Consider the following 26,515-nt stretch of genomic DNA (forward strand, 5'->3'; position numbering starts at 1 on the left):
AATCGTCCATCTCCTATGAAGGTGATAGACTGGGCTACCTGAAAACACGGGTTTTCAACCATGGCTCTGGCTGGAGGGTTCGAGGCGCGTAGGTGGAAACAGAAATTTTTCCCTCCCTTTCCGAGGCAGCCTCTATACCTGAAACTGTTCTGGCGATGGAAAGGTCAGCTGAAGTAGCTCCTTCTAGGCTGCCTGGCGATCATACTGATGGGTGAAAAGCATGTGAAATAAGTGTTGCATATGAGCTGTGGCTTCAAGAAAACAATAAATACAGTATGTAACATTGTTATTCATACACATAGAATTTCCGAGAAAAACATGTCATATCTACTAGTAAATATAATAATTTTCATATGTACCTGGAAATTAATGTTAATGAAGGTTTCACCAACAAATGCCAATAAAAATGTATGTTCAAAGTGTATAAACAGAGCATATCATTTGTGTGAATAGAGAAAAACACGCTGTTTCATGCAACATTGTTATTCGTACAGGCAAGAGTTTCAATCTTCCTCGCATACAGCGCCACCACTATTCGGGCAATTTCGTGCAGTTTGCAACTTCGTAACAAGTTTGAACATGCAGGCATGCTCCCCGTCAAGCGGAATGCTGACGTAGGTATTGTTGTAGGCCTATCGTCTATCTATCAGCGTGTTCGAAATGGGCAAGGTGAAGGAACTTAGTTCCGATCTGAAGGATGTTGTTATAAATTTGGCCCTTAGAGATTATTCGTTAAGAAAAATTGGACAAACAGTCAATAAATCACACTCCACAGTTCAATACATAGTAAACAAATTTAGAGAGGAAGGTTCAACACAGAATGTGCCGAGAAAACCAAAAGAGCGACGGTTGAATAAACATGATGAACGCTTTATTTTAAAAAGAGTGCGAGAAAAACCCCGACTAAGTGTTCCTCAGTTACGACCGTTAGTAGAAAATGTTTGCTGGCAAGATGATGTCCGATCAAACTGTCCGACGTGCCTTGTGGAAGCTAGGATATCATGGCAGAATACCACGAAAGAGGCTGTATGTACATAAGGTGAATCGCAGGAATAGACTTTCATTCGCGAAAGAGCACATCCACAAGGACCAGGAATTTTGGGATAGTGTCATATGGTCAGACGAGTCCAAGATTAATACACTATGTGGAAGAAAGTCATTGGACACCCCGATTTCAACTCTGAAACGAACTCTTCATGGAAAAGAGAGTACAGACGGGTATATATACAGCAGCAGAAGGCTTCTCAGATCATTCGCTGATAAAATGACGGACAGGAAAGAGCTCAGCATGTTTCAAAGAGGGATCATAGTAGGCTGCTCCATAGGAGGCATGAGTATACATAGCATGGCTGATGCCCGACAGGTCCCTAAATCAACTGTAGCCTTTGTTACACTGCAGCAATGCACCACGAGTGGAAGACCCACGAAATTGGACGACCGGGACAAGAGAGTGCTGAAGAGGGAGATTATGAAAAACAGGACCCGTCCGATGCATTCAATTGCAGAAGAGTTTCAAAGTGCGACCAATTTGACTGTTTCGACCAAGACACTTCACTAGGAGGCCCATGCGCTCGGTTATCATGGTCGAGCCGCTGCCCACAAACCCCTGATAACAAAAAACAATAAACGGCAGAGACTACGCTGGTGTAAGGAGCGGAGAAACTGGATGGTGGAGCAATGGCAGAAGGTCCTATGGAGCGATGAATCACGCTTCACACTGTTTCGATCAGATGGGAGAGTGTGGGTATGACGATTACCGGAGAACGTCTGTTACCCGAGTTTGTAGTGCCCACAGTGAAATATGGTGGTGGCGGCATCATGTTCTGGGGTTGCTTCAGCTGGCATGGCACAGGTCCACTGGTACCAGTGTATGGCCACATGATGTCTGCGTCCTACCGAGATATTCTCGACAACTCCATGCTCCCCACGTTGTGGCGTTTCTATGGAAACGAAGAATGTGTGTTCCAGGACGATAATGCGACTTGTCATGTTTCCATGGCTACCATGGAGTGATATGCAGAAAATAATGTCACCCGACTGGATTGGCCTGCTCAGACCCCTGATCTCAATCCTATCGAACATCTATGGGACGAACTGGAGCGCCGATTGAGGTCGCGATCGCCTCGCCCTTCTACACTTCCAGGGTTGGTGACTGTACTGCAGGAGGAATGGCGGAATATCCCACTCGGTGTACTACACGACCTTGTGGCCAGTTTGCCACGACGAGTGGCTGCTGTTATCGCTGCCAAAGGCGGACCAACCTCCTATTGATTGCAAGAAAACTGATGGTATCCGCTGACATGTGGTGTCCAATGACTTTCTTCCACATAGTGTATATACGGGTCAGATGGGATAAATAGGGTCTGGAGAAAATCAAATAAAGACAATGATCACATTAACACAGTTCCAACAGTTAAACACGGTGGTGGGTCATTAATGAATTGGGGCTGTATGTCGTCCAAAGGTGTTGGTACCATCCAGTTTATTGATGGTATCATGGATGCATATGTCTATTTGGACATATTGAAGAACAATGTAAAGCAGAGTGCCCAAAAAATGGACATGCCGCCTAACTACAGATTCCAACAAGACAATGACAGTAAACATAAGGTGCGAGTTAACATGAATTGGCTAATATGGAATGTTCCCAAACTACTACAAACACCAGCTCAAAGTCCAGACTTAAATCCCATTGAGCATTTATGGGCAATTTTGAAGAGACGAGTCCATAAAGCAGACGTCAAGTCTAAACAAGAGTTTAAAACTGTTGTGCAAGCCGAGTGGAATAAAATAAGCTCTGAAACTGGCTAATTCTATGAAGAACAGGTGTCAAGCAGTAATTAAAGCCAAAGGATACGCATCAAAGTATTAGAACTGTCAGTCAATTTGCTCTGAATATACTTTTTTCTTTTATATTATTAAGTGTATGAATAGAAAAGTTGTACAAAAAATGGCATGTTTCTCTTTCAGTTTCAATTAATTTATTATTGTCATTGGTTATACAGAATTTGGGTAAGAATTTATGTTCCTAATGATATTAGTTATTGAATTGTAAAGACACAATTTCAAAAGAGTGTATTTCCTTTCATATATTAAAGCATTTTCTTTGAAAATCCGTGTGTACGAATAAGAATGTTACATATTGTATTGCGATTTAAATATAATTACAGGCGTGAGATCATTGATCTATCACTGCTAGACTAGCTACCACACAGCACGTGTCACTGAGCAGAAGGTAACAAGTAAGGGTAACCAGAGGGTATATGGCATATATCATCACCATATATATCCTTGACTGCAGCCCTGGCAGTATTGACCCAAACTGGAAGGACTACACTGTATAGCATTAAAAGGCTTTTGGAATTACTTATGCAATAGTTGCTTTCCATTTAAGGGCACTGCACCATAGTTCCAAGCAGAATCAGGCCCGTAGCCAGGAAGGGTCGCCAGCCCCCCTGGCACTGCCGTCAGCCTCTTTGACATTAGGTAAAACTATTTTGTATTCTAATTTATTTAAGGTGAAGAGTGAAAATGTAAACAGAATATACTATTTTGTTCACAACTTCGTTCGTTCATCTTGTTTACGAGCAGAAGTCTAAGCAGCGGCAAGTGTTTAGAAGATTCTCTGGACTGTAGAAAGTTTTTTCATAGGGGAGCCTTCTATATCTGTACCTTCCCTGCCCCTGTTGAAGCCTCTCGTTTGACAGAAATCTGTGACTTTGATGTAATTATCCACATTCCTTCCGCATCTGCGTCAAATGTCAACAGATCACACGTTTTATTAATTTGGCCGGGGATGGAATGTACGGTAGGCTCTATGATTGAATTGAATATTGTACATTTTAACATGTATGATACAAATATCTGTATCAAAGATAGTATGGAATGTGTATTAAGAGATGGTGTCAGTAGCAGTCATTAGCACATCGAGATGTTTTAGATTTAGAAAAAAAACCTGTAGTATTTGTATGATATTTTTTATATTTTAAATTAATTTAATGACCCTGACACACATAATTTACCTTCATTTAATACTATTAAACTTTTGAAAAATGGACTTGGTTTACAAATACTGCGATTCTGAATAATGAAATACCAGGATTCTAATTAATGAAATATGAGAGTTCTAAATAATCAAATATCTGGATTTGAATAATCAAACACTGGAATTCTGAATAATCAAATACCAGAATTCTGAATAATCAAATATCTGGATTTTGAATAATCAAATACTAGGATTCTGAATAATGAAATACCAGGATTCTGATTAATCAAATACCTGAATTCTGAATAATCAAATATCTGGATTTTGAATAATCAAACACTGGAATTCAGAATAATCAAATATGAGGATTTCAATTAAACAAATATCAGAATTCTGGATAGTCAAATATCTGGATTTTGAATAATCAAACACTGGAATTCTGAATCATCAAATACCAGGATTTTTAAATCAAATATCAGAATTTTGAATAATCAAATATCAGAATTCTGAATAATCAAATATCTGGATTTTGAATAATCAAATACTAGGATTCTGAATAATGAAATACCAGGATTCTGATAATCAAATACCTGAATTCTGAATAATCAAATATCTGGATTTTGAATAATCAAACACTGGAATTCTGAATAATCAAATACCAGAATTCTGAATAATCAAATATCTGGATTTTGAATAATCAAATACTAGGATTCTGAATAATGAAATACCAGGATTCTGATTAATCAAATACCTGAATTCTGAATAATCAAATATCTGGATTTTGAATAATCAAACACGAATTCAGAATAATCAAATATCTGGATTGTGAATAATCAAATATCAGAATTCTGAATAATCAAATATCTGGATTTTGAAAAATCAAATACCAGGATTTTTAAATCAAATATCAGAATTCTCAATAACCAAATATCTTGATTTTGAATAATCAAATGCAGACATGTGGACCCTGTGGAAATTTACTTAAACAGACAACATACATGTCACACAAGTTTCCTTACATACTGAATAAACAAATTCATTTCTTAAGTATTTATTTACATACAAAATTTACATGGCATGTAAGAATTTTTTCAACACAATTCCAGGTTGAAAGTGTTGTACAATACTCTGGACACCATTCATTGTTTCGTACAAAAATAAATGCAGAACATTACAAAACTGTTCATACTCTGCTGGATATCTATACACATATGAAATGCATTAATTCATGTGTGACATTCAAATGGTCAAATTCACGACTTTTCAACTTTACTCTTGATTTTTCAATCATGCAGAAAGAAAAAAAAAAAGTACATATTTGTCATGGTATCATTAAGTGTGAAGATTCAGTTTTAAGGTATACAGGATTTTAGACAGGAGACAATACTACTGTAGCAGGTGAGATCATGAATTGTTTCCTGTTGGTTCACTGAAATCACACGACACATTCAGTTTCCACAGACTTTCTTCGCCAAATAAATTGGGACGGGAGCCTGCACAAACTGAATGTGGGTCACACGACTTCGATGAACCCCCAGGAAAGAATGCACGAGCCATGCATGTACTATAGACTAGCCAAATATTGCAGATGGGATATTTCAAGATATGTTGCTGAATAACTTTGATAATGTAATTTCTCAGGATTTCTCCTAAAATAGTACCAGCCATATTTTATAAATTGAAACAAACACTTAACAATATTATGAAACCATTTCATGTGATAACTGAAATCTCTCTTTAGATGTGCAAGAAGAATCTCTTCCATGTCGAAAAATTTACAATTTACATTGCACATTAACCATACTGTTGTAGGGCTGAGTCGATACCACCATTTGCCGACACCGATTCTGATACCTTAACTGATTCCAACAGATACAGATACTTGTATAAATCCAGTGGAATAAAATAGGCTAGTTACGGATTCACAAAACTCATCATGTCACATTAGTATTAATGATGTCAAATACTCGTAAATTATTCTCATTTTATGTGAACTTCTTTCTACCCCCAGAGGATGGGAAAAAAAGAGAAGTTTTTGAAATGTAGCAAGCACTGTTTAAAGTGTTGCAGATACACTGGAAAAAATCGGTGGATCATCATAATTGTCCCTGGCAGAGAAATTTATAGTGTGTAAAATAAGATGTATGTAGTGCGTATAGCGTACAGCTTGCACAAGGAATGCAAAAAAAAATACAAATGTAAACATCAATCTTATCATTTGGATTTACTTTGGGAGGAAGGAAAACTTCGTAAAAATATACACACACATACAGATATATATTTAATACTCATTTGGCAGCTCTGTATATGCTTTGCTGTCCATTATTCTCTGTGATTTGCAATAAAAACAAGTCACTGCAGTGTCGGAATCGGGCAGTAGTCACACAGAGGAGTAGAGCAGAAGAAAATCCACAACCCTCCCTCACACAGCGACATTCATCACTTTCCTAGGAACTCCAGAATAAGCCTAGCATTATAATAATGCCTGTTTTGAAAACGTCACGTTCTTGAACCATGAGTTTGTGAACAAGAATTGGCAATGCCTTTGATCTTGTCATCTGCTTCCCAGGAGGGTGTATCATTTTCGGAAATGTACATGGAATTCTTGTGCGGGACCTCAACCGGTAACAAGGAAGGGTGAACATACTTTTGAAAAGGACAAATCTTGACAAATGATTTGTTTCTCTTGGCCGCTCTAGCCACTCAAAATCTTTGGTATCATTGCCGGCCACCGTGGTGGAGTGGTTAGCACATCACACTACTACACCAGGGGTCCCGGGTTTGATTCCCGGCCTGGAAATGCGTCATTCATCAATTAAGTCATATCATCACTCATTCCCATCTTTGCAAATTAGCCAAAAGTGGCACAAAAATCAAGGTAAAATAAAGCAAGTCAATCAATAAACTTTTGGTATCCGCAAAAAAAATTAACGAATACTTACTGATACATATCAGCTCAGTCCTACATATTTGATTGACTAGATCATTTAACTCAACATGATGTGAAATTAATGCATTGTTGAACCTTGGTACCTCATTATTGCTAAATTTTGATAACTAAATTAATATTATATATATATATATATATATATATATATATATATATATATATATATATATATATATAATGGATAAAAGCAAGGAAGGTCAAAAGGGCTAAATAAAAATCAAAGAAAGAGAAAGGAAACACTCACCGGACAGTGGAAAAATTCTGAATTTTCGCTACTTTGTCGTAGCAACTTCGTCCCTTTCTTCTCACACCGAAGATGCTACGACAAAGTTAGCGAAAATTCTGAATTTTTTGCAACTAGTATGTTCACGATCTAACTTTATTATTTATTTTTCTGATAATTTTCATCTCAGTTTGCATGATTCTAATGTAATATATTTGAATGTAAACTCTGGGTTAAATTCTAATTTGCACATTACATTCAATGTTTAATGTATGATGTATCTCTGCAAATTGTTCATGTAGCTAAAGACCTTTTGATATGGAACATCAATGTAAAAATATGCAAACAGGGAGGGATAAAAGCTGCTTTCACCAAAATTGCACTTTTGTCTCACCCTGCATACACTTCTTGAAGTTAGAAATTACTTATTCACTTAATATTGTGACACATACACATGTGTCTTTTTAAAGAACATAGAAGTATTTAATATACTAAGTGGCAAGTGTCAGCAGAACAGTAAGAAGCTGAAGTAATGAATTGTTGAAATGAATATTGAAAATACTAATATGCAAAATGAAGAAACTAAAACATTTGTATTACAGGTTTACAATATTTTCTTTGATGCAAGTAGCAAAACACTTCAAAAATCCTCCTTGAAAAAATTACTCTAGAAATTGCAGTTTTGGAATGAAATTTGCAGATCATAAATATACAAGACATCCAGCATTTTAATTTTAAATATTTTCCTGAAATTTGTTGTTCTCTTGCAACACTGGAAATATACTTCCTGAAGAGTACCAAGATTACTTTTGTAAGCCTCCTTATTAGGAATTCAATAATTGTCCTATCAGTTACATCATTTTTAAAACATAAACATTTACACTCACTAAATAAAAATATGGGACAACACAATACAGGCAGATAAAAATATAAGAAACATTGTAGAATCTTTCTCTAGGAATATTTCAGTCATATTTCAAATTATGTCAATGCAAATAAGTTTTTAATATTCTCACTGACATGAAGATAGCACTTATTCAAGTGGTCATTTTTTCATAGTTATTTATTATGTTAAATAACATTTATTTTGACAGATACGAAGAAAGATAATTTGTTTTTTTTCGAACTGCATTACATACAAGCGCACAGAAACACAGATGCATGCATCCACACATTCTCACACATGTGATTCATACATATAAGAAACTAGTGGCTATGCCACCTGATATTACATAACACCAAATAGTGCAATACTATTACATAATGCTACATATTTGAAAAGCAGCCATATTATACTTTTACACATAAAAACACAATCTTTGCAAATTTACTGTATTCTTGGATAGAGCTATGCCCTACAGTTCCCCTTGCACTCTCTCGCACACACATTTACAAAAGTATTATATATATAGATACACACATAAGTGCGGCATCCACACACGGTAAGGTACAAAGCTTTGATTGGGTAGGTGCCAAACACACAGCAATTTTTTAAAAAAATCACATGTTGCAGATGACAAAACACACATATTCATATACAAAACCGTACAATGTGAACAGCATCAAAATATTGTTCCCCAATTATATGAACTATGTATTCCAACCAAAGCTGGGAAAAAAACAATAAATTTCTCTATGCATCAATTAAATCTTGACTAGAAATACAATTGTATTCACAAAACAATCTCTGTTCAACTTTGCGCTCGTAAATCTGTAACTTGTTTTTCACCCACGTGCCTTTCCATTCCATAATTAAAAGAAAACGTAATTTGTTTTACAAATTAAGTCTCTCATGAAATATTACAGACGTAAGGTATTCATGTATTTGAACGTTAATACATCATTATTCAACAATACTTCCAAACGTAAGTGCTCACGAAAACTCACAAATTCATACTTATATCACGTAGCACAGCAAATAGCCACATTAAATCTTAAAAAAACTCTATCAACACAATACTGATACCTAATACCCCGAATGTCTCTTCATCAATGTCATTTCTTTCCAGACTAACCTGAGAATGAAAAATCCTTAACACAAATTGCTTACACTGTTACGTCCTCTTAAAAACAAAAGAAAAGCAGCACAATATCCGATTTCACAAGTGCACAGTACTTGACTTCACAGAAGCCTTTATTATATATAGATATATATAAACTTGCAAATACACATAACCAACAACAATACTGTTCCGAAGTGCATAAATAACACTGGGCTATACTCCTTTGTATGCAAAATATACACAAAAAAACACAGAGAAGCTATGGGGAACTAATGTGCGATGTCCAACTAATAGTCCATTTTGTGTTTGGGAGCAGTCCAAAAATACTACTTTCCATGCTGCTTCATTGAAATCTGCAATTTACTACTGATTATGCAAATTTACAGCTAAAATCGACACTTTAGCATCCATCGTTATGAGCAGAAAACGGATTTATATATATGAAACTGAAATCAGAAATATTTTGTATTATCTTTGCGCATCATGACATGTGAACTCGAAAAATTCAGTTTTTATTTTCCATATTTGTACATATATTAGGTTTTGGCTTATATTTTAGTTATTTTTGCATATTATTTCCATATTTCAGAACACTTCTCAACATATACTCCATATATGTGCAATAACTACATGTCTCCGTGTGACCAAAAGAGTTGGGTGAAGTTCTTGTGAAGAACTGACAAACCTGGGAAGCAACGTTAAACAAACAAAAGTTTACTTTTGCTATTGTGAAACACTTGAAATTCCTGTTTATTTACAATTGTTGTCAACAATAACGAATGAGGGCTCAAGCATCGGTTCTGGATTGCTACAAATGTTATTTTGGCAACGGAAGAGTGTCCCAAGTCGAGCTGTCCATTGCTAACCCTATCCTCACTACTACAGTAGCTACGTGCCTGACAGCAGCACCAGAAGCAACGATTTTGTGGCACACATACAGGATTGATTCCTTCTGGTTTCTCTTCAAGACAGCCAAGACTATTTTATGTAGCTCGTGTATTAAAATGGTAAATTTTTACAATTTTAAGCCCATATGTACCTCTATATTTTGATGAAAATAACTAAATATGTATTTAGCACATTTTTACTACATATAAATCCGTTCTCTGGTTAACAGCATTTATCAAATGTTTTCACACACGAAGTATGACTTCCACATGGTTTGCTAATCCTATAAAGTCTATGAAAATATATTTACAGTATTATTAGGAAAGTCAGACAGATGATGCGCAATGCCCGAGAAATTACTTCAAGTAACACCACTTTTTAATAATTTAAGGGGAAGTAAGTCAAATACTATATAGCACACAATAAACTGTGTCAGATGATGCATCAATCAAAACATTACTTTCCAAATCCATTAATAATTTGAATTAGCATTACTGGCTGTTGCCTTTGACAAAAAAATCTTTAAATTATCACAGATTAGGGTATTTGTCGAAATGAACAAGTTTAAGAAATAATATGCAATAACTAGGGCTGAATCGACACTTTTTCAGTCTGAATATCCTGAAAATTATGCAAAATGTACAATTTTCATTATTTTGGCAGCAGGATTGTAGGAAGAAAATAATTTTGGAATTAAATAATTATCTTATGTCAAATTTTAAAGCAAAACTCTAGGAGTGTGTGGGACAATTTTTTTTGGTCGGGACAGGAAATTATTTAAATCCAGATATTTGGGATGAGAAAAATATGCAATTTCCCGACAATGTGAAAATCTCTAATTCATTTTCCCGGAAGCGATTGTATTTTGCATATCTGGAATGAAAACTAACAATTTCTGAGAAGTGTGAAGAGAGCTGCTAAAAGAAGAAGAAGAAAAAAAAAAAAAAACGACGACAATTTGGAATTTTCTGACTGCATGGGATCCCAAAATATCGGGAAATCAGGATGACGGGAAATTATTTTTACCTGATCCTAGTCCTGACTTTTTGGGATCCTGCACACTTCTACAAAAATCTGGAAGATTGATATGGATTGGTTCAAATTAAAAACTAGATTTTAAAATTTATAAGTATTTTTCAAAATACTATCAATTGTTTCAATTTCCAAGTATCAACATTGGCAGGAATTTGCAAAAGTATCGAGTTATCGATGGTATTCAGCCTATCCCTAGCAGTATTTTAAAATTAATGAAAACTATGCTCACACAAAGGTCTCAATCGAACGAGTCTCTCCTGGTTCCTTTGCTGAGATACAGTTTTCACAAAATATTCAACAACTTAACAAAATCTCCGAGCTATTCTAGGCAATAATAGTGACACTATTATTTACACTAATGGAAAAAAAAAACACTATAATTTTTGAATGTGCAATTAATTTCTGATCTTGTAAACAAGCAAACAATGAAATGAATTAATCAATAACCTAGAAGGGGATTCAGTTGTACAAAACTGTTCACAGAAATGCCTTTACCAACTGTTTAAATTTTCACTGTATTAATACAAAAATAATATGCTCAAATTCAATTACTGAAGGGCCAGGTAGAGTGAAATTTCAACATGTTAATATAAATTATAAGTATTTGGGCATAATGAAATGATGAAAAATTGATGTGAATACGGGAAAAATTCATAGTCTTAGAAACTAAGGGAATGGAGCAAACACAGGAATTACACAATTCAGATGACAGCAAAATTCTCTTGTGATAGATGCACAGTAATCAAACGTTATCCTGATATTACATCGCTCATGGCAAACCGTGTTGCTGCCACACAAGCACCCCAGGGAATCTAGAATCAGGCAGTTTATGAGAAAAAAAAAGCCTAGTCATCTTTCATGTACGAGAAAACGACACAATTTAGTCTCACATTGCAATGCAAACTTTTTTGTTTCTGCCAGAAACGAAAGATCACGAGGAGGAACGTGCCACATGCTGCCATGTTAAAGGCCACCGTTTGAAGAATGGATGGAAGGTTGGTGGACAACACCCGATAACTTATCCGCATGGCACTATTCGTGGCCAATCTCGCACAGCATGCCTTCCTCCGTTGCTTCAGTTCCACTGTAATTCACAGCCATCGTGAAACATCATGTCTTTTTCGGAGGAGGGGGTGGGCATGTCTGAGGTGGTCCGTTGTTAAAACTATTTGTTGATAGCTTCCTCTCTTTCAGAGGAATATTTTCATATATCTGCTTGGGCAGGTCTTCCGGTGGCCTATAATGAAAGAAAGAAAAATTAAGCCACATTGAAGGAGGCATTACAAACTTATTATGTCACTATTATTCTTCCACACCGACTAGCACAAAAATCTAAGGTTCTACCCTACTAAAAGGTTAACACCCACATACCAAAAAAAGTCTACCAGCTCAAAACTACAATTCTTTATTGCCTGCGCTACTACAGTTATTGTGAGACCCAGATATAATTTTGAAAAAAAAATCACATATCTGTTTAAATGAATCTTCAGAAAATAAGAGTGTTTAAAAAAACAGGGTTGAGACAGATTAATATGTTTTCTATCAGAATATTAGTGAATCGGTAAAATTAGAGATACATCAACTGATGTAGGGATATCAGTGCATCAGTAGAATTACAGACACATCAGCCAATGTAGGCATTACAGTAAAATCATAGATATACAGCCAATATGGGAATATTGGTAAAATTACTGATCTGATATATCTATAATAGCCTATAATTAAGTGGAAATTTTTGTCTTTTTATTATTATTATTTTTATGGACATAAAAAAGTTTTGTAAAATAAATTTATCAATACATAGTTTTCTTTCAAATGTAACACCTATTGAAATCACCTGTTTATACACATTAGGGGAAAATAATGAACCGTTCATGTTACCAAGGGATATTAGAATTTTCTGTCAATGAATAATAGTTATTAGTATTGGTAAATTTTAAAATGGTTCTTTATTGGTATGAGCACAAAATTCACACCAGTCTATCTGTAGTGAAAAAGATTATGCACACTGTTCAAGTGAGTGAGAATAATAAGGTTGGATTCAAAATATTGCCATCAAACAAAGATACCAACACTTATATTTTTCTGTGAATATTTTCCAAACTTAAGTTTCCTTTGCATCTGCTTCCTACTTTAAAGAGTGACACTGATAAGCTATGTATTTGAAAAGCATGAAAATCGAAAATATACTTTCTATTGAGAATTTAGCAACACGGAAATAAATTTAGAATGTCTCTTCACAAATGTGAACTGAAGCAGCATAAGTAACATTTTCTTTTCAAATCCTGTCTTTCAAACTTAACATAACAATAATCTGTGGTGCCATAGGTGGGAGATCATCCTACCAGTTAAGGGGTGACGTCTGGTCAGCACAACGAACCCCCAGTCATCGTTATAGGTTTTAATGAGGGGGGGTTACGCTAGCTCTCCAATTTCCTCATGGTGGTGGATGGCCACAGATCCCATACCCAGACCGAAATCTCAGGAGAAAAGCTGTTACACTTGCTCCCAGGAAACTCAAACGAACACATGTCCTATAACCCAAGCCAAAAGGCCTAGACCGCACGACCACAGTGTGGGACATTGATACTCTAATGGTATGGGTTAAAATTTCATATCAATCTATTCCTAGTTTTTACTAGAAACCCTAGTGTAATAAAGAAAGATGATGAAGAATAAAGAAGTAAATAAGCTTATGACAATATTGCCAGGAAAACTGTTCAGATTTTGTCATGTATTTTCACTACCATGTATCACTTTTGAATTTCTGTTCACCAGCGGTTGTAAAAAAATGCATTTATTGAAAATTCACGCTAATGTATTTACAAGCATCATTTCTCTTGTAGTGGCAACATGCATGAGAAAGAAACGCGAAAGAAGATAAATACCTGGAATAATTTACAATCATTAATGTATTCTCCTGCTGCTGCGTGAACATGTTTCCAAACATCTGGCAGTCGTTGGATGCCTTTCATAGCTCCCGTTCGTGCCAGTGTGCGCAGGGCATCTGAAAAGTGTTTCCCCCTCAGCGGTTCCTTCATCTTGGGAAACAAATCAAAGTTGCAGGGTTTCATGTCAGGAGAATAAGGTGGGTGCTCTAACAACTCCCAACCCCACTGTTGCAGGATGTCCTGCACTTGTGCTGTGTGACATCTTGTGTCATCGTGGAGAATGATGGGTCCTGATTGCAGGAGATGTGGTCTCTTGCACCTAAGAGCAGGGCACAAACGGTCACGAAGGTAACTGATGTAATAGTCTGCATTCACTGTAACATCTTGTCGAACACTATGTGCAAGGAAAACCCCTTCATGGTCATATGCCACAACCACCACCTTCAAATTTGCTGGTTCCTGTCTGACTTTTTTTGGATGTGGTGAAGCCGGGTGACTCCACTCATTTGACTGCCTCTTCAATTCTGGCTTGTACGATCTAGCCCATGTCTTGTCAGTGACAATAATGAGAGCAAGGAATGCATTACCTTCCACGTGCAATCTGAAATTTTATGAATATTCACTGTTCTTCACGTGTGAACATTGTTCAGGGTGGTATTATATAGTAGAACCGCCAGCAAAACAACCTGAGCAGACCTGCGACTCCTGTGCACCGTACCCCTGCGAGTAGGGGAGGGGGAGAGTGGACCATGCTTCCTTATGGCCCGAGGTGGAGGGAAGAAGGGAAGGCTGCCCGGGGACTTTTCGTCCCAAGGTTTTTTTCCTTGTGGTCGATCTATACAAACACTTCACTTTAATGTCTTCTAACTACCGCACAACAGTACTATTGAGCACCAAACACCTACACACGAGCCGTAGTACAAGACTAAAGAAGACCTGATCGTCTTTTGTCCCAACCAACAGTGTTGCCACTACAAGAAAAATGGCCCTCGTATATTTATAGAACAAACTGGACTTGTCAAGCAGGATCTATTTCCTAGAAACAAGAAATGTACACACATGATTATGAGAGTCCTTACCTTGGTAAGACAACATATGACGATGCCCTACTTGGTCCTCTTTTATCTCGATTTGTGGCACTTGGGGTTGTGGGGAGGGAAGTCGTTGACCGAGAGAGACTGAGTGCTAGTTCCCGATTTGGATCACCGCCTGCTGCCTCTGTGGAATACCTAATGTTCGTATATTCTCTGCCAAGCTGCAGACTTTTCTGAAAGGGAAGCAGATATCTAAAAACAACATTTTAATTTTATAACTTTAATTGCATGCCTGTTATTGTTAACTTAAGATTAACATTAATTAATTAGCAGATAATTTCCAACTGACTAATGTTGCTTGTGGCTTGTTACTTTGATGTGAATGCTTCTCTAGACTTATTTTACAAACATGTTGATCTTACTTGTGAAATATGAGCTAATTTTATTCAATTTCATCAAATCTGTGGGTAACCCAGTCAAATAAAGTAAAAAAAAAATAAGCACACTGCATGATACATTACTTCATCTTATCAACCATATAATTCAATAACAAAGCAGAGTGAATTGTAGCTAGGGACACATACAAGGGTCATCCAGAGAAAAGGAACATTTTGGTCTTTACATGTAGTAATGACAGCATCTTTGTGTTCATCAGCCATGGTAAAGTGGCCAGTGGCACAAATTTGTCACACATTCAGAAACCTTATCACTCCGCACCTCACACTTGGCAAAAAAAGGTAAAGTTCTCCCCTGTGCTTAGCACCACGTCATGAAGGCGTATAGGGGGTGTGGGTGTAACGGCCCACACTTTCTTGATCCGGTCATGAGTGGGGGTGATGTGATCAGCATCACACCCCTGACTGCCTTTACCCCCCAGGGTTTCCCCCAGGTACCCGTGTTATTCGACGCTGGGTAGGTGCCGGGGCCGCTTCCATCGTTAGAAAAGTTCCCGGATTTGAACCGGCCGGGGATCGAACCCGGGACCTTGAGCATGGTAGTCAGACACGTTACAGACTGAGCCACCGCGGCCACTTGGCAGGATTCTCAATTTTGTCGCATATGTTCAGGGCTCACAGCTCCATACCACACACATACGAGTACACGTCTGCACCATCCTGCTGCTTGACTCAAACTGAGGGGTCGTAGATGATGAATTCAAAGATGCTGTCACTACATGGTTGAATACATTGGCGACAACAGAGTACAATGACGGTATTAACAAACTGGTATCACACCATGATAAGTGCTTGAATGAGTATGGATGGCGAAAATGTGGAAAAGTACAGTAAGCTAGTAGTTTTTGTACCATAACTTACTTGTACACATCATTTCTTGTTTGTGTTTTATACCAAAATGTTCCTTTTTTCTGGATGACCCTCGTTTTTATGTTAAATAAAAGATTATGATTTCAGTACAGAAACTCTGCATGTTTCGGAACCAAAAGTGGTATATAAAATGGCATATTGGTGTTAAAATGGCTAATAAAATCCAAAATTTGATTTTAAAACTATATTATAATTATAGAAAATAGCAATTTTCATTCTAACAATATATTTATGTAGTTATTGCAGTATTTTTAAGTTTATCTCTGTTTAAAGAGTACATTTTTCCATACTAAATTTTACAGCAGAGTTAATCAATGATTCTGAATTTTCCATAACTCACACAATATGATATTTGAAAGTTTATTTCACATTTTTCACTTGATTTTGCATCATTTTGTGAATAAAATGTGGTAAGAAAATGTACAATTGTAGTGCACAATTTTGCATTTAGCGTTTCCATGTCCTTAATTATGAGAAACAAACAACAAAATTTCAACTTACATGTTCTGCCTGAATACGCTGTGATATTGTTTCAATATGGTGTTGAACAGCCAAATAAACAAACTTGTACTGGGCTTCAGTCTGCACCATGCCGGACCTCTGAGATCTAACCATCTGAATGGTTCGCTGAATGTCTATTTCACAGTCAAGACCTGAAAAAAATAGTACAATGAAACATCACTGGCCTGAGATGTTAAACTATTTCTCTATACTTACTTCATCAATTTCACCATATGATCACTCATGCTCATCGTCCCAACTAGCCAAAAGTGGCAGAAAAGTGACGCTAAATATAAAAATAAATCTTTTCGCTAATCACAATGAAGAGAATGAGAGGAACTCACGTCCAACACAGGGCGATATTTCCCTTCTAAAATCAGGGCATTTCTAATTGATATTCTTATTCCATTAACACATTTAATTGATTTTGTCTATATTTAATTAATCTGGCATATATATTGATTAAATCTATTGTATTTATATTAGTTGGCTAATGCAGTACATTCTGAATGAATTTCTATGTAATGTGTGTATGTGATATGTATTCACAGATAGATAACTTACCTTGTCGTTTAATTTGATTAAGGATCATGTCTATCACTATGAATGTTCCTGTCCTTCCGATGCCAGCGCTACAATGAACAATAATAGGACCAGCTTTTGGAATTGACTCTTGCCTCGCATTCACGTCATGCAGGAAATTTAAAACACAGCCTGGATCAGAAGGAACACCATGATCTGGCCATGCCTGAAATAAACAATACATTTTTTTGTGTACACAAAATGCAGCATATTCAAATTTAGTTAATATCAGCAATATTTTAGGCACAGGAAAAACCAATATAATTTTCTGGCTTATCATTTCTCAGATTTCATGATGAATGGACTTTTTACAAAAAATATATTCAAGTGGCTTTGCAGGTCTGGCTCATATCAACAAAAATGTTCAGGTGAATGTAAGAGTTTGGTACCACCACAGATTTAAGTCATCAGTCTAAAACACTAGTCTTTTGTGGAGGGTTCAGAATACAAGTGATATCGCTCCATCAAGGATAAGTTTAGGAAAAGCTTTCTTCTCGAATGATTGAATTGAAAATTGTGGGTGTGTCAGCACTTAGGTTATTTTGCACCCATAATATTACACGGACCCTAGTCCCTTATTAATCGTAAAGAACTATTAAATCTTAAAAAGGATCATTACCATGTGTGTGAGTAACAGACACCATAATAGATAAACCAAGAGCACCTTCACACACACAAAATGAAAGAAATAAACAAAAATAAGACTCCTCTTGATTACTAACAAAATAATGTGTTATATATAAATATAAAGATAGCACAATAATTTCAAGTCTTAATAAAGTTACTAACAAATGCCTACGTTGAGAAATGAAACACAAAAATCTAATGAAATAATTAATATAAACCAAAATAAACATGTGTCCGAGGACTAAAGTATTTGTTAAAAACAATAAAAAACACTTTAGGAGTTCTTCCAAGCTTTCGATTCCATCTCGGAATCATCATCAGGCTTTCTTCATCTCTCGGCCAGCCGTGATGATGATTCCAAGATGGAATCAAAACTTGGAAGAAATCCTAAAGTGTTTATCGTGCTGTTTGAGTGTTTCTTATTGTTTTTAACAAATATCTTGCCGGAACGTGACGTAAGACTTTTTTACTGTCAGGCTAAAGTATTCTCAAGTGGGTTAAAGGCTGAGGCTGTAAAGGGCACTCACACAGGACAACACACACACACAGCCCTACAGAGGATTATACTGATCGTAGATCCAGACGCCTGAGCCCAGTTAGCCTGCAAAAAGCAGTTACTGGGATGTGCTGGGTGAAAGAAGTGAGGGTGATATTTGGGTGCCTTACCAGGTCACACCTTACATGCCCCTTTCGGAAAAAAAGAAACATGCTCTGAACAAAAAAGAGGGAAGCATTCAGTGTACCAACAAAGGTACAAATTTGTAAATTTTGAAGTCTTTTAATTTAGTGCTCTGAAACATTGATATTTATCGCCTCCAAGCCACCAAGCTACTGAAAAGAAAAAGCCAAGCGTGGGCAAGGGCTTTAAAATTTCAAAATGAATGTTCTTTCCAATTCAGGTATATTACTGATGTAGCACATTTTGTACTTAACAACAAACTTGGTTTTAACATCACACTTTATTATTGTATTACAGTGGTGAATTTTTAGTTGCTAATATAATTCTGACATGCTTACATGACAAGATCATTTGATGATAGAGCCACGGCAGACTAGTTGGTATGGTATCTGACTGCTATGCAGGAGACCCAGGTTCGATTCCCAGGATGGGGATCTAAGGCTGGAATTGTTCTGGCTTTGCCCTCCCATTAAGTAGCTCTGGGGCTCACCCAGGCTTAATCAATGGCTACGTAGGGCAACCTTGAGGGCTAAAGGCAGCTGGAGCATGGTGCTCATCACATCACTTACAAAATGGTCAAGATCAAGAATATGTTGGGTTGTACCTCCACATCCCCTAAATGTGAGTTCATGACATGGTGCTATATGTAACTTTACCTTTTACCGTTACCTCATATAACACCATCTCAATATAATTATATGCATTTGTGAACTATTTGTAATGTGTTCTTGGTGTAGTTCTTCCATTAGGATATGATTTCAGTAAACTGCATTTTCAAAAATTTATGACAGGAATGATTTTGGGCTTTGGGCAAGTGCCCCTGTTGTCCCCACTAAGGACTGGCTGTATTAAAATCTGACAAACTTATTTGTGCATGGCATGTGCAATAATAAGTATATTTCTTATTTTTGGAGCCTTGGAGTGTGCAAGGAGACACATGTTTCGTGTGTATATTAATACTTTGTATTGTTACAATATTCAAGTATCGGTTGATTTAGTTTATTTCACTTCGCATTTCTGCAACTTTTGGCTAGTTACAATGATAAGGATGTGTAATACGATAAAACAAAGAACACCTATGCCCAGGACAGGATTTGAACCTGAGACCCTTGGTGTTGTAGTATAAGTATTGGTAGCAGTGGTACAAGTGTCAAACACTGTATCTGTTCAGATCTCCTTAATTTATGCTATTTTCTATCTCTCTAAATTAATTGAAACCATGAGATGAACTTCATAAGGGGACACGTGCAAAGGAACACTTCTGCCGGCACTTGAACCCAGATCTTTTGGTGGAGAAATCTTGTCAACTAGCTTAGGCACCGAGGTGGCATGCAACAAGAGTATGTTGAAACAAATGTGCATCAAAATTACAATTTTGAAATTTTTTCCAAAATGCACACATAACTGCAATTGTACCACTTACTTGGAAATGGTAATGGTACACCTTCCTCTCTTCCTCACAGCCATCCTTTGATACAAGGAATTCTCGCAATGTGTAATCTGCCGTTGACGACTCGGACAGGTTCCTCACAATAATACTTCCATACTCTTTTGTTTGACCTTCTTCAGGCCAGTAGCGAGCACATTTATTCTGAAAAAAAAAAAGTTACATATAATAATTACCACAGATATTTCAATAACAAATTATATGGGTAATATAATTTCCAGAAAAATTAAAAATTGTCTGCAAACTTCTAAAAATAATAGTGTTGTTATATATTCTGAATGAGGAATATCTGTCACCATATGTTGAGAGAATATTAGCTGATGTTACATTTACAACACAGTACAAGGACATACAAAGGTCGGTCAAAAAGTAATGCACAATCCACTGTAGCTCGGGAATGGTAAGGACTATGGAAACATTGGTCCTTTACCACCTAACCAACACCTAATTTTGAAAGAAAGTGCTACGAGTATTTTTTCTTGATATAATAGATTATATATATATAATTCCTGGATTTGTAGGGGAATTCGATCACTGCACGTTGGCAACAACAGAATAAAAAAATTAGTATTTGAACACGAAAATGTAACAAAATTAATCCCACTGTACAACTGAAGGCTCATCTGTGTGGGAAACAGTTTGGAGATGACAACGAGCTCATTGCGTGTGTGAAAAAGTGGTGTAAAGATTAACCTAAAAAGTTTTACGAACATGCATTCGTGTTATGGTAACAAAGATGGCTGCAGTGCAGTGAAGCACATGGATCATACATTGATTGACATTTTCAAAGGACCACTGCTTTTACCTACAAAATTTCATTTCACTAGTCCTTACCATTCCCGAGCTACAGTGGATTGTGCATTACTTTTTGACTGACCTTTGTATGTATTCGATAAATTTTCAATAAATATTAAGGATGCTCCAAAATGATATTTTAGCTGATCTTGATTAAGTATTGATATGGAATTTACTGTACCAATAACCAATCTCATATAAAATTAGAAATGTGTCATTCACTTAGTTAAATAATGTATATAATCTGGTGTACTGTATAAAAGGAAATGCATACTTAGATATTTATTTTGAAACCCTAGGATGCTATATGAATTATTCCTATAAATACACAAGAACAATAACAAAACAGCAGAATTTTGGATTAAATTAAAGGCTCTTTATATAAATACCCACTTATTATTGGAAACTTTGTTGACAAACTGTCCCACCATTGTCATTAATGGATAAGCAGGATTTCAAATAGTAACATTGAAAATTTAAACTTTTATTAAAATTCAGTTGTTTTTCAAACTCTTAAGAATTAATTTAATTGACCCGAATTGTAGCTTTAAAAGAATCATTCATCATATGTAAAAACATGATAACATAAGGGGAGCATATTCTGATAGTTTGAACTACTACATTACAATTGATTCACGATATGAGAATGCCTTTTAAAGGGAAAGTAGGAATGCTTTTCATGGTTAAAATTATTGACTTTTTTCGACATTTTGATATATTTACTGTGCATCTTTCCAAAGACAGATATGAAACACATCCAAATTATGAGGAAATATCAAGGTGAAGTTAGGTTTTTTTTTTACATCTTTGCAGCTACTTTATATTACACACATGTAAATATGTACCTTTTGTAGTAGAAACTATTTTATTGGTTCAATAATTGGGCACATACACGAACTTGTCTTTGCCAAGAGCAAATTATGTATTAAACAATGTACTATGACACAATCAAGATTGGAACAATAACAGAACAAATAAAGTACATAGCTACATGTGTGCAGTTTGATGAGATATAACTAAGATTTTCACAAATGTTATTACGTGAATATCTACATAATATTACTGGCTATGAATGTTAACATTTTTAGTATTTCTATGGATCCCACTTCAGATAAAATCTCCAGTGAACTTTTGGCATCAAAGCATGTAGTTAGTTAATTTGCATGCAACACAATGGGGTCCTTTAGGGACAAATTACATTATCTTCGCATTCATGGATTCATATTTGGAAAGGTTTTAGTTGTGCTAGCTAATAACAACACATATATTTTAAAAAAAGAATGTCAGTTCATCTAATGTGGAATGCCAGCTAGGAAGGCAGTTAGCAATCTACCATGCAATTGGAGAAAGCAAGCTGTTACAAAACCGAACATCATGGTAAGTACTGAAATCTGTTGTCTCCTAACACTGTATTTCGCTGACCAAGTCTGGACTATCAGTAGAGGCATATACTTTTGGTAAATAAAAAAAAAAAAAAAATTTCCGTACAAAAACCAATTTCGGGTTCAAAAACGGTAAATAAAATAAAATTTCGCTGTTATAGCGGTGAAAAAGCGGTATATAAAATGACAATTTGGTTTTAAAATTGTGAATATAATCTCAAATTTGACTTAAGAACTGCACTTATTACACAAAATAAACATATCCCTTCTAATAACACATTTATGTCATTACCAGAATATTACGTATATTCCTGCATGAAGGGATCCGTTTTAGCTTCTCAAATATTTACAGCAGAAATAATCAATTTTCTGTGAATTGAATAACTCACAGGATAATTCTGACTTCAGAAAGTGTCACGTCGGTAAATAAACTCTAGATTTAGTGTTTAAAAGTCTATTTCGCATTATTTCGTGACAAAACGGGGTAGGAAAATGCACCACACACCTTTCAGAAACATGAAAAATTAACATTACAATGTGTTATTTCACATTCAGTGTTTTCGTCAAAAACAAAATATGCATGCCTCTAACTATCAGGCTTGGTTTTTGTTATATACCACATCTTTAGTGCCACTTTTGGCTAATTGCAATGATAAGGACAAGTGATGTTATGATGAAGGGCAACTCACAAAGAACACTTGTGCCGAGACTGGGATTCAAACCCATGACGCCTAGCATTGTAGCACGCAGTGCTATCCACTCCATAAAAGAAGTCGGCTAGGTTGAGTGATGATATGATGAAATTGATGAAGGGACACTCATAAAGAACAAAAGAACACCTATGTCCAAACAGAGATTCAAACCCGGGACTCCTGGCATCATAACAAGTTGTGCTAACTATTCTGCCACACAGGTCGGCTGGGCTATCAGGTTGTAGACTGCCCAATATATCATAAATAATTATAATAACCCATGATGCAGCAGCCCGTGAGGGCAAGGGCCTAACTGTTGACTGCTGGCCTCAATCCCACCTCAGCATCCAACCAGTTAAGGGGCGAAGTGTGGTCAGCATGGTGAACCCCCAGTCGTTGTCGTAGGTTTTCATGACTGGGTTATGCTAATTATTCATAGCTCCCCAAGTTCCTCATGACGGTGGGTGGTCGCCAGTCACATACATAAGCCAAAACCTCACGAGAAAAGTTAAGCTTCCCCCAGGACACTCGAACCTGTGTACGTCCCATAGCAGGAGCCCGAAACATAACACTTCAGACCACAGGGCCACAGTATCACCACACAAATAGCAAACTTACCTAACAATTGTGGAGTTCTTTCTTGTTCCCTGTTCTCTTTCACTTTCAATAACCAGGGAAGAAAAATTGACAAAAGGGTTGCTCTTACTTGGATTTTTGCGCACTTGGCCAGAACTTTTGCGACAACTGTCTTCCTAGCTGGTGCTCCTTCTAATAATAATTAGAACATGCTGCACCGTTTACTAATCATGCACTACAAAAGTACATAAATGTTACGGATAAACATTAGAGATGCTGTCATTGTACAATTCCTAGCATGCTACTGTGAACTATGTACTACTGATCTATCAAACTAATAACATCCATAAAAGTTTCCTTACTATATTTTTTACCTTTCCTCTCTCAATTTCTTTGGTAGTCATGACTATCACTCTACTGTTCTCTTGCCACACCATGTACCAAAAGTCACCCGTTGTACTAGGAAGGCATCCCTGTGTTGCTATATAGAACTTTTGCTGTCCATCAAGAAACAAGTCATCTTCTGGCTGTAAACAAAAACAAATAATTGTTTAGCAAATTACATACATAGATTAAAAAATAACCAAGACATATCTGTGATACATAAAAAAATATATAATTTCAGTAGAAAAATGGACTGGCCTTCAGATTGAAATTTGAAATGATATTTCAGTGTTCTTATGATGAGTAAAATCTCAAATTTGATTTTGATTCTTTTTTGTTTATTACACAAATTTACAATTTCATTAAGGATAAAAATAATAAAAGGTAAAGTAAAAAAAAAAGGTAAAGTGCTCCCCTGTGCTTAGCACCATGCCATGAAGGCATGCGTATAGGGGGTGTGGGGGTAACGCCCCACACTTTCTTGATTAGGTCGTGAGTGGGGTTGATGTGATCAGCATCACGCCCCTGACCGCCTTTACCCCCCAGGGTTCCCCCCAGGTACCCATGTTATTCGATGCTGGGTGGGCACCGAGGCCGCTTCCAAAGTTAGAAAAGTTCCCAGATTTGAACCGGCCAGGGATCACACCCGGGACCTTTAGCATGGTAGTCAGACACGTTACTGACAGCTACCGCATATTGCATAAAAATATTAAAACAAAAATTAATGATTTTTTAGCAAATATGACATAAAATTAGAAATCAATGGACACAAACATTGGTGGAAAAGTCAAAGTTTCACCACAATAACATTGAATTTTGGGGTATGAAATGATATTTCAATGTTATTATGGTGAATAAAATCTCAAAATTTGATTTTGAGACTTTTTCACTTATTACAAAAAATAAAAAAAATCCATACCAATAGGTACTGTTCAAATGGGACAAACACAATATTACGTGTATATCTATTTTTACCCAAGGCTTAAACCTAAGACCTGTGGCTCTATAGTGCATAACGCCAACAACTTTGCCATGGAAGAACATACATACATATTCACATTCAAAAACTATGTGAAATGTGTGGATTATACGGTTTTTATTATTTTTGAAAAATATATATTCCTCGTCCCACATTGTCATAGATATAATTAATTTTATGGAAATTTTGATTGCTTAAAGGATAAATTCGACACAGGACAGTGTTGTATTGGTAAGTAAACTATAAATTTTGTGCAAAAGTTTATTTTACATGCGATTTTGCATCATTTCCTGAGAAAATGTGGTAGAAACAGCACCTTTGAAATCACCTAAAATTATCATTGCACATTGTTGTCAGAAATGAAAGATGCATGTTCTGTTACGATAAATAACACCTCACGGAAACTCTCTTTATGTACACCTTTACACTGCCGCCCTTCTCCGAATACATATCTTTATGTTACAATCCAATAACAACTGCTCACAGTTGTCTTTTGCTCCATAACAGAGAAATGCACTTAACAGGACTTCCAGAACTTCACTCTACAAATGCACTATTTAGCATAGCGCTAACCCACTCTCGCAGTTTATCACGCAAGAGTCCCTACACCGTCCTCTCATTCAGCAATGTACATTTTATCTGAGCTACGAGCACACTATTTAGCATACCACTAACTCCCCCCTGCAGTTTATCACGCAGAGGCCCCTATACATACGGTGCTCTCTCTCTGTGCATCCATTTGGCTGAGTAAAAAAAGTGCCTCAATCCATCCGGCCTTGTATCGGAGTATCTGAGAGAGACCGTAACAAGTCAGAACCCGGTATTTATACCTCAGACAAACAGCTCGCCCCAATCAAGGCCCTATTGTTACCTTTAGGAAAGCCATTGAGGGAAAACAACCGTTGGCTTCCCCCGCAACTGGGCAAAAAGCAACCAAGTTCAGAACATGTACAAAGAAATAAATTTCCATTTTCCAGCTGTGTGCGTAAAAACCACACGGCAGTTCCTAGAAATGCATGCATGAATACAATAAGAAGTGCTGCATCACAGTAATTAAAATTATAGTAAGGCTATGGAGATAGGAATGGTATCGAAAATATGACTTTTTCAAGGCCTGAGTACTTCAAGTACTTATAAAAATTACCTTGCAATATTGTTGATCAACAAATATTTAGTTGTTAAAAGGAAAACCTGTATGTGATTCACAACTTGTCTATTATCAAAAAGAGTAGGTACCTTAATGTAATTGGCATTGACGTAGTCAGATCCTGGAATGTTAGGATCAACATCCTGAAGTTTCACCCTCGTGTGGTCAACTGTGAAGAAACATCATGAATAAATACACCAGATTCTTCACAAATCGTGATTGATCCATTGACATTTGTTTAGTATTTTCAGTGAAATGGTATATTCTATCAGGTTTTAATTTCTACATATTACACAATACCAGAACAGAAAAATCATAATATATCGAAGATAGCAAACATTTTACCAGATTATACAAAATATTCGCATCTATATACTTAACTTTCATTTA

General features: G+C 36.3%; 1 protein-coding gene across 6 annotated transcripts in view; it reads right to left on the bottom strand.

Moving 5' to 3' along the window:
* Positions 1–10,982: 10,982 nt before the first annotated feature.
* csw (protein tyrosine phosphatase non-receptor type corkscrew) overlaps positions 10,983–26,515 on the bottom strand; it is a 360,418-nt gene continuing 344,885 nt past the window's right edge. For 4 of the 6 annotated variants that reach the window (XM_083114870.1, XM_083114865.1, XM_083114867.1 and 1 more), the window contains exons 7-13: positions 26,215–26,294; positions 23,978–24,142; positions 20,147–20,314; positions 17,400–17,583; positions 16,836–16,987; positions 15,055–15,242; positions 10,983–12,321 (exon numbers count right to left, since the gene is read on the bottom strand). In XM_083114870.1, coding sequence (XP_082970996.1) covers positions 12,195–12,321; positions 15,055–15,242; positions 16,836–16,987; positions 17,400–17,583; positions 20,147–20,314; positions 23,978–24,142; positions 26,215–26,294 — 1,064 coding nt within the window. In that variant the 3' untranslated portion in view covers positions 10,983–12,194. The remainder of the gene's footprint in view (positions 12,322–15,054; positions 15,243–16,835; positions 16,988–17,399; positions 17,584–20,146; positions 20,315–23,977; positions 24,143–26,214; positions 26,295–26,515) is intronic. The other 2 variants (XM_083114866.1, XM_083114868.1) reach the window with 1 other exon arrangement.

The sequence above is a fragment of the Lepisma saccharinum genome, chromosome 29, assembly GCF_977018435.1.
Source record: "Lepisma saccharinum chromosome 29, izLepSacc3.1, whole genome shotgun sequence".
Classification (NCBI taxonomy): domain Eukaryota; kingdom Metazoa; phylum Arthropoda; class Insecta; order Zygentoma; family Lepismatidae; genus Lepisma; species Lepisma saccharinum.